This window comes from Pectinophora gossypiella, chromosome 18 (genome assembly GCF_024362695.1).
Source record: "Pectinophora gossypiella chromosome 18, ilPecGoss1.1, whole genome shotgun sequence".
NCBI lineage: Eukaryota > Metazoa > Arthropoda > Insecta > Lepidoptera > Gelechiidae > Pectinophora > Pectinophora gossypiella.
Window position 1 is genome coordinate 15,023,826 of NC_065421.1, and position 10,061 is coordinate 15,033,886.

Genomic DNA, 10,061 nt, shown 5'->3' on the forward strand with positions numbered 1-10,061 from the left:
CGGCGGCAGGCGCGCCATATCACAGTCCAGCGCGGCGGCGCGGTACGGGTGCGGCTTGAGCCGCGGCCGCGAGCACAGCTTGCCCGCGCCCGCCTCGCCCGCGAACGACTCGAAGCGGTAGTCGGGCGCCGGCGCCTGCTGCGGGGCGCGCTGGCGCTGCGCCTGCGCCGGCGCTGGCGGGGGAGCGGCGGGCGCCGGAGCTGCGCGGCAGCAGCGCCGGGCCCGCGTGCGGCCGCGCTCGGGCGCCGCCGCCGCCGCCGTCACTGCCGCCGCCGCCTCGCCGCGCGGCAGGTTGTTCACGAACGGCACGCGCCGCAGGCTCTCGAGCCTGCGGAAGTGCGACGGGTGGATCATGAGCAGCGGCTCGATCTTGACGCCCTGCGGCGGCTTGGCACAGTCGGGAAGCTCGTATTCGATACTGCAGTCTACGTGTAAAGGCACCGAGTAATCCTTGGGGGCGAGCGAGGCGGGCCGCGCGTCCCGCCTGTAGCGGTCGGCGGAGGCGAAGTCGGCCTCGCCGCGGGCGTAGCCCGTCATCGCGGCGCAGCGCGGCCTCACGGCATGCGGCCGCGGGCGCGCGCCGATCAGCTGATCGTTGTGAGCGAGAGCGCAGGCGCGGCGCGCGGACGTGCGCGCGTGGTGGCGCCGGGCGCGAGACTGCAGCCGCCGCGCCCGCCGCCGCGCCTGCGCCCCCCCCTGCCGCCCCGCACCCCCCCCGGCCTCCCCGCACCCCCACGCTACAGACGCGGGCGCGGGGCGCGCGGGGCGGCGCGGATCGATAAAAATGGCAGACACCCCCCGCTCGCTGCGTCGCGGGGGGGCAACAGCTGATTACTATACAACCCGAAAATGAGCTCGCTGTGATGCATGATGCTCGAACGACAATGTTGACAATGTTGTGCATATTTACGTCACCAATTAGTAGGTTTAATCGTTAGTTTAAAAGACACTTTAGGAACTTGTTTCTTTTTAAAACTGCCTACCTGCTTTCTTAATGTAAACTTGTTTAATGTGGGTACCAATACCAATGTCTGACACATCCTTGACTTTTCCATTTTTCTTTAATTTACGCTTAATCTTTCGAACGCCGGAACGCGGATCTCGACCAGACACAATGTAAAATCTATTGTGTCTGGTATCTCGGCATATGAAAGGTTAAACCATTACTAATGCTAAGTGCTTACCTGTAGATAGGTATGACCTCTCCCCCAACCTCTATTACTTTCTATCAATCTTTTATTCCATAACATGAAAACTACTAAACCGATTTTGATAAAAAATGGACTAATTATTAAGTTGAATGATATTTATTCCAATATTAGGTATATCACTATTGCAAATATTGCAATACATACCTACGTACATACATATTATTAAATGTCCTCTACGGCTACATGAACTACTAACACTGATAAGGGCTTCCTTCATACAAAAGACATCAACGAGTTTGATGTTATTGCTCCATAATAATGTTTTTCTTATTAACCATAACATTAAATCTTCTAAGCCGACTTTTGATTAAACTTGCAAACAAATTTTCTGAGAAATGCGTTGACAAACATAGGTGTCCTGGTCTATCTACATAACTACGAAAATGTGCACCTTTTTCAAGTCCTTAATAAATAAAATTTAAATATAAACAAAATATTACATTACATTTTCATACAAAAATAGAAAAAAAAAACAATAAATTTTGGGGGTTGCCCAAAACTGAAACTAAAAAATTTTTTTTCTTTTTTCTTGGCCGCTTTTTTAATTTATTGGTATGGAGGGTCAAAAGTTGGAAATAAATACCTAAGTAAAATATGAATAAAGGATTGTGTTGTGTACCTCGTATATTATTATAAACAGTGGTTGTGGACAAACATTTTTTATTGTTGTGTGTGTGACAACGGTTGATGTATAATTAATATAATTATAATGACTTTTGGTGACAACTGAGACACACAACGTAGATGGTAGCGCCCTCTCGCGGGGGTTAGGCCGCGCACGCACACGCGCCTTGTGGCGGAGCGCGCGGCTGTACGCCGCTGGTGGTGGCGCACCGCGCGTGCGCGAGTACGTCTCGCCGCGCCCGCGCGCTACTAGGTGGCGCTGCCGCCGCACTTTCCATAGGTCTTCTTCTTCTATCGTGTGGGTTGTGAGGTGGGTTACCAACCTCATCAACCCTGGTATCAGGGTTGTTATTGAGCCGCCAAAGTCCATAACAATACAATACATTATCTTATGTTATAAAAAGATATGATATGTTATACTGTTACTTATAAATAAATTTCAGGACTGACCATTGAACTTGGCACCCATTTAGATCTCACTTCTTTTGTCGTTGAAGTCGACAACCAAGGCATTTAACATAATATTGAACTTGGCTGTCATTTCACATTTAGGTTTTTGATTGGATATCATTACTTTTTGTAGGTAAGTACATATCGTAACGCCGTTGGTCCTTTTAAAAAGACAAATTCAAAATTAAAAGTACTTAGTGCTCTGCCTACCCCGTTAGGGCATATAGGCGTGATTATAATAATATGTTATGTTATACGTTAAGTTAATCCACATACCTACCACATAAAGACCCCCTGTCATGAGTTTTGATTACTTACTGATTCTGAGATGTAAGAATTTACATCCATAGTTAGGTACAGGCACTAATTAGGTATTTATGTTAAGCGTTCATAATAAAATCTAATTATTTAAAAATGGCCAGTTTTTTATTTTGTCCTTTGTATACATCTAATTACCTATCTGCATACCAAATTTTAACTCTCTAGGTCATCTAGAACTGGGTTAGAATTTTGATCTATAGGTCAGTCAGTCAGTCAATAATAAAAATGAGGATTTTTGGACATTAATATCTAAATAACCGTTTGAGATAAGCTTATGAAATTTAGAACACATATGTATCTCGCAAGTCTCAATATATGAGCCAAATTTGATACGTTTATGTGAAATATTTACGAGGGGGTCAAAAGTGGCTCCAAATGGTTCGTGTAATATTACACACGGTGCGGCTCGCCAGTTCTGTTACTTGAACTTGGCTTGATACGCTCCCGCGTGTCTAGATCTACGACCAAACTATCGATCTTTTGATCAACGGGAGTAATATAAGCTTAGGTACTAAAAATAGAGATGTCTAGTGTTTTTGATGGCATAAGCTCGTTTTTTCTCCTGATATTATCCATTTTGCAAAATACAACTCACTACCGCCATCGATTCTTCTGTAATACCCACTAGTAGGTACAACACTAAACTGTGGTATTCCGTCAATCAGCATACAAATAACGATGGCAGTGCAGTAATAATAAGGTCGGTTTTTCTAAACTTCGTTGCGAATATCTTTTCTCTATGTTGTGTTGTCAGTATTACCGACGTATGCTGGGAGTGCTGGGACCACGAATCCCGTCGAGCCGGCTGGCGCGTACTGGGGACATCAGTACACCAGAATACAAGCAACGCAAAAAATAGCCTTGAATAGGTGTTTTGAATTTTGCAAACATGCAGCTATAACTGACGTAAGTTGGTAATATAGGTAGGTACATAAGTTTCAACTGGATATTTGCAAAAAAAAAACAAAAAAGAGATGCAGGTGTAAAATATATGGCGAAATCGTGGCCCCATCCACTCGATGCGCTATTGTATGTAGACTGCGCGAACTCGATGGACTGGGTAATATGCCCTAAATAATTACTTATGTAGTTATTGAGTCTTGTCTTCGATGTTTGATGGATGGATGATGAATGGTAGGTACTTACTGACTTCCGGTGCTTTGAGAGTTACACTTGAATTGTACCATTCACAATAGCAACTTATGAAAGCGATGAAGGCGCGGGTGACGGAATCGCACGCGAGTAGCGCGGCAGCCGTGCGGGTGTTGCATTTACATGACCATCTGCGCAGAATCCAATTTACAATAATTGTGGTTGTAGCTCCAATTACTTATTACGGTCCGTATTTCATTTATGTTAACCACCACAATGTTTTATCTGCGCGACCCTCTCCCAAACTTTCTAAGTGTAATTAAATTAAAGTACATACTGGTGCTAATTCCTGTAAATACCATCTAATTTTATTTTAAGTTATATCTGTCCTTTTCTTATCCGCCGAAAAGGAAAGGGACGGGTAATCGACAAGCATAAAATTTATGGAACACACGTCAATTTTAAGCACAAATCTAAACCAACCGTCTAAAAATTTTACGTCAGTCAATAACCCGACACATTAATTTACTCATTCTTCCTAAAATTAAGAGCTGTGAATCATCCGTCCCTTTCCTTTTCGACGGATACGAAAATGACGGATATAACCTAAAATAAAATTAGGCGGTGTCTGCAGGAATCGGGGCCAGTATCCAAATCGAAGGAAAGTAGGTAGGTACATTTTGTGTTTGTGAGGAGGTTCCCTCCGGCTGTGTGCCGCGGCCCGACTCTAGCTACCTACCAATAAGTAGGTACCTACAGTGTTGACAAACTATGTTTATTGCTATTTTCATGCTTTTTTCTTCTCATTAAATAATACTAAGTATACCTAAGTCGTGTAGGTATTATTGAACAACATTTTTGCTTTCAAATGTTTACTTATTGTCTGTAGAATATAGTACGAAAGTAAGTAGATACCTGAATAGAAAATAATAATAAAAATATAGTTCCGGAGGACCACATTGTATAAACAAATAAATAGGAACTTACACAAAATGTTTCATATACAAAGTCTTTATTATTATAATATTAATACCAATATACTTAGACGTATGTTTGGAGTTTATTATGCTTATATGAATTCAGGGACGGGGAGAAAAAAGGGACTAAACTAGTTATGATTAAAAAAAATCTGAAACATAGCCCTAATGTGACCGTGTCTTTCGCGACAACTGCACTGAATTCTCATAATCCCTACCTATAATTATTACATTTTTAAATAAATTAATACAATACTTATTCGTTTTGCTATCACAGTAGAGGCTCAATCATTTAACTGAGAATTAGTAACAACCTATATGGTCTTATACAGGGTGGCCCAGAAGTTCACATTCAAAATGAAAAATTAGATAGAGAGGCTCATTAGCTACCAGAAACACCCCCATGTATATTCAGCAATTATTTACGGTTTAGGAGATATGACCCATTTTGTACCTTTTTCTAGATTTTCTACCTTACTTCAGAAATAATCATTTTGTCGCTATCCCTTTCTTAATAATTATTTTATTTTACTTCACAACTATGCCTAAGGCTGTGTACCGCTCAATCAAAGATAAATCAAAGTCAAATCAAAGATAAAAAAAAGTTATCGGAAGTCAAAGTGAGAATTCGACCAAAATTGTTACAGTTGTTAAAACTTCGCCGGAGAATAATAAACACATGAGATTGTCATGGACCCTGAAAATATTTATAAAAACTGCTCCATTTAATAGACTTTTAGATACATCCAAAAAAAGTACCCTTAATATGGGCAAAAAACTAAGTAATTAGACCTCAAATATTGCAAGACAGACAGATTTGAAGGAAAATTTGACATTCTCATACAATGTAGCTGCTTCTTTCTAACGTTGTTAAAGTAAATAAAAATCACGCTTATAATCGCTAACAGGGTAGACATAGCAACAATCCGAAGATAAAACTTGCAGTCACTTTTGTTATTCGCATTTTAATGAAGGTACATAGATTTCAAGGAAAAAGTTATTCCCAAACACTGTTGGTGATTCATACTATTGGATACTAAAATAAAATCTATCTGTCTTGCAATATTTGAGGTCTAATTACTTAGTTTTTTGCCCATATTAAGGGTACTTTTTTGGATGTATCTAAAAGCCTATTAAATGGAGCAGTTTTTAGAAATACTTTCAGGGTCCATGACAATATCATGTGTTTATTACCTATTCTTCGGCGAAGTTTTAACAACTGTAACAATTTTGATCGACTTCTCACTTTGATTTCCAATAACTTTTTTTTATCTTTGATTTGACTGCTTTCATTTTTTCACCTAGCGGTACATATCCTTAGGCATAGTTATGAAGTTAAATAAAATAATTATTAAGAAAGAGATAGCGACAAAATGATGATTTCTGAAGTAAGGTAGAAAATCTAGAAAAAGGTACAAAATGGGTCATATCTTCTAAACCGTAAATAATCGCTGAACATACATGGGGTGTTTCTGGTAGCTAATGAGTATCTAATTTTTCTTTTTGAACGTGAACTTCTGGGCCACCCTGTATATGTTCAGGTATTAGACGTCGGTACTCAGGTGTCTTCTTCTTGCAACAAGAAGACACCGCGCGTGGTGGGAGCACAGGTGTATCCCACCGACTCCGCGCGCCCGGCGCAGCTGCCGTCGCGCAGGTCGCGCGTGGAGGCGCAGCGGCGGCCGCGCAGGCCGGGCCGCGCCCACAGGCGCCACGCCGCCGCGTGCGCCGCGGCCAGCGCCGCCGCGCCGCCGCGCGCCGGCCGCGCGTACACGTCCACGTGGCCCAGCGGCCGGCGCAGCCCCAGCGCGCTGCTGTGCAGCACCTGCACGAAGTGCGCGTCGCCGCGCGCCAGCCGCCAGCGCCGCGCCGCGCGGCCGCGCGCGAAGCACGGCCGCGCCGGGTCCAGCGCCGTGAGCCGCGCCAGGCGGCCCGCGCCGCGCCGCCGCGCCGCGCGCGCCGCCGCCGCCAGCACGTGCGCGCCCAGGCTGAAGCCCACGGCGTGCACGCGGCCCGGCGCCAGCCCCGCGCCCGCCGCGCCCAGCAGCAGCGCGGCCGCGGCCCGCGCCAGGCGCGGCACGCGCGCCGCGGCCGCCGCGTACGAGCCGCCCAGCGCCCGCGCCGCGTCCAGCTCCAGCACCAGCGCGTGATCGGCCAGCAGCGCCGGCACGAGCGCCCGCGCGGCCGCGTCGCCGGGCTCGTTGCCCCAGCCGCCGGCGTACAGCGCCAGCCGCGCCGGCCGCAGCCGCCGCAGCCGCGCCGCCGCCGCCGCCGCCGGGTAGCGCGAGCGCCGGCCCGAGTAGTGCTCCACTACGTACAGCTCGCCTTCCTCGATGTCCGGATCCGACCTCGTCTCCGGTAGTTCACCTGAATTGTTCGCGAGTGTTTTAAAAATACGATTAGGTATCGACGTCCCCCGACAGTTTTCTGTTATTCTTTAAGATTCAAAAAATCACATACAGAGATCGCCGGCGAAGCGCAAAACGGTAGGCAATGCATCCCGCAAAGAGGGTGGAAGTAGCTCGTCGAGGCGGTCCCAGGGCGCGTCCCCGACGGCGGCGGGCGTGGCCAGCGCCCCCAGCAGCAGCAGCAGCGCGGCGGCCCGCATGGCACGCTCGGGCGCACTGCCCGCCGCGGCCGCTGCGCCGCTATACATACGCGGCTGCGGCCGCCGGCCCTTGAACTACGCCGCGGCCTCAGGCCCGCCTCATCCGTGTTTGCATTAAATATTCGTACATCGGTGACACTACCTGATTCTTACCTGATCTATTCATCAATCAGTGACCGTGATTACATCGAGTTTATTATATTCCACCTATATTGTGTCGATGCAGATGCGACGCACGCCGCGTCACCGTAGCCCGCGCTCGAGGTGAGGCGGCCGCGGGCGCCGGGCGGGGTCAATGTCGCGCTTGTTGCATGTCTAAACAAAGAACATTCTTATAAACTATTGCAAAAGTGTTCCACCTTTGATCTCGTCATCCTCACCTCTCGTGTTGCCGCCAACTGTGACGTGAGTGAAACGAGTTTATATTTATTTTTCTACATAATAACTTATGACGATATCCCTCATTTAGCGTTTATCACTATCGATCGGCCCACTAGGATCGATTCATTCTTTAAATATAATTCTCTCAGACGACGCCCTGAGCCGAGGTTCCCGCCCAGCTGCTTTTCTACGAGACATCGTCGCCACAGGGATTTGTAGAAGATATCTACATATAATAAAATCTAATTAATAAAATAATTAATTATTTGTTTTAATTAATTCAAGTCCAGATTATCCGTGCCGGATCGATTTAATGGCCGCGCTTTTAAAGTAATTATACTGCGATGATTGTTTGTTTATTTATTTATTTAATGTTCGGAGAAACAACAGCTATAATTAATTTAGTGGCAACTTATGGTAAACACAGAAAGCCAATTATAGTTCCTCGCAGATAGCAAAATGAAAAAAAACAAAAAGGTTTGCACTAAACATTATAGGTATTATTCCCGAGTTTAAGACTGCAAGGCACTGAATTCGATTTAGATTTAGAGTTCATGAACCTCCAAAAGCAGCGCGGGTTTGTTTCGATAGAATTCTCGACGAGTTCGATATAATTGTTGTAGCATACAGATTCGAGATAACGAACGCGGTCCCTTAATATATTATACGATGCTTGGTCTGAGCGATTGCCGTATTTTTTAAACTTGCGGAGGTACTTGAACTTTTCCCTAATTGACTTTTTCAGAGCTTTGGAATACCATTTTGGGTACGAATCAGTTTTGATCGCCTTACAAGGGACATATTTATTCCTAAGGTGAGTAAAAACATCGTAAAAATGATCCACGCACTCATCGAGATTTTTGCAAGAAAATTCATTACTCCAATCCATTTCACCTAGTTCTTTATTGATGGAAACGTAATCGCCGTCATCAAACATATACTTCTTGGTACTGGCACGATCGAGCGGGGTAAGGTAACTAAAGTCAAGACACAACAACAGAGCACCGTGCTCATTGTCAAATCAAATCAAATCAAATCAATTTATTTGCGAGAACACATAGATACAATAAAGGTGGTAAAATAATTTAAAAAATTTAATTAAATTTAATTTTTTTTTTTAATTTAATTTTTATTTTTTAATTTGTCAATCGGAACCAATGACTTACTAGCACAGTCACTGACAGTAACTATATTATCATTTGCCAGAACAAGATCCAGAATTCTGCCAAATGCGTTTTTAACATACTTAATTAAATTGTTTAAGATTAAGAAACCCAACCATGTCTACCAAAAATCTTTCATCTGGTGTTGCAATATCCCTTAATATTGGTTGGTAGTTACTACCGGAGCACGGCGCCCACTGTATCTTACTGAGATTAAAATCACCTACTAGAAGGAATTTATCATCTGGATAATGTAAAATATGATTTTCCACGTTATAAAAGATAATTGTTTAGCAAACATTAAGATTAAATCCCTCTCTTGATTGTGGGAGGGAGTAAAGTTGAGTCGCCAGCCGCAGCGGCCGCGGAGGTCGCGCGCGCACCCGCGGCCGCGCTGCACAACGCACTGACGACCATTTGATGGAAGGTCGAGTTTGATCTCACGATGTTCTTAAAAATGCAGCAACTGAGTCTCGCCTTCTTAAATTACATTGATAATATTATTTTTTCCAAATAACAGTACGTATACCACGTATAAAAAGGTTATTTGTAATGCCTGCCATTTATTAAGTTACGTAGCATTATTCTATGGTTACAGGTAGAGGAAATACACCGGCGGCGGCGGCCGTGACACGCGGCGCCGGCGCGATCGGAACCTGCGGCTTTATTTATCTAATATCAATTTAAATAGTCATACTATATTTGACAGATAAACAGATTCAAGTGTGTTTCCGAGGTCAGAATACATTTTACAATAATTTATTATCTTGTGCGTCTCTAAAACTACTTACTTATAAACGGTGCAGACCTTGAAAATATTCAAATAACAATCATTCGAAATTGAGTTACGAAAATTGTACAATTGTGTCTACAAATTACTATTAAACAAAACGTTGATATAATTTGGTTAATTTTCCCGATGGCATTCGCGGAGGTTGGCGTGCGATGCGTGCGCGGTAATCTGTGCAATCACGGGCAATCAGCGGCACTGTGCTGCTGCGCACAAATTGTGGCGCGCACGCTCGTCCGCGCCTGCAGCGCCGGCCGCGGTATATAGCGGGCGAGCGCCGCGCTGCACACAGCGCCGCGAGCACCCACCCGCCGCCGCCATGCCGCGCGCCGCCTGCCTGCTGCTGCTGCTGGCGCTCGCCCTGCGGGTCGCCGCCGCTGCGCCCGCGCAGGTCAGTCCGCGACATTTTTTTTATTGACGACTTATTGTAGATTTGCCGCAAAT

General features: G+C 45.2%; 1 protein-coding gene and 1 long non-coding RNA gene across 2 annotated transcripts; one reads left to right on the forward strand and one right to left on the reverse strand.

Annotated features, from left to right (window-relative positions):
- Positions 1 to 6,233: 6,233 nt before the first annotated feature.
- LOC126375105 (hepatic triacylglycerol lipase-like) lies at positions 6,234 to 7,331 on the reverse strand. The gene is made up of 2 exons (XM_050021948.1): positions 7,136 to 7,331; positions 6,234 to 7,042 (listed from the first exon to the last, which is right to left on the reverse strand). The coding sequence occupies exons 1-2, from the start codon at positions 7,329 to 7,331 to the stop codon at positions 6,234 to 6,236; spliced, it is 1,005 nt and encodes a 334-aa protein (XP_049877905.1).
- Positions 7,332 to 7,452: 121 nt separating this feature from the next.
- Positions 7,453 to 9,708, forward strand: LOC126375034 (uncharacterized). Its single transcript, XR_007567531.1, has 3 exons — positions 7,453 to 7,688; positions 8,410 to 8,478; positions 9,426 to 9,708. It is a non-coding gene; the product is annotated as an uncharacterized LOC126375034 (long non-coding RNA).
- Positions 9,709 to 10,061: the final 353 nt, after the last annotated feature.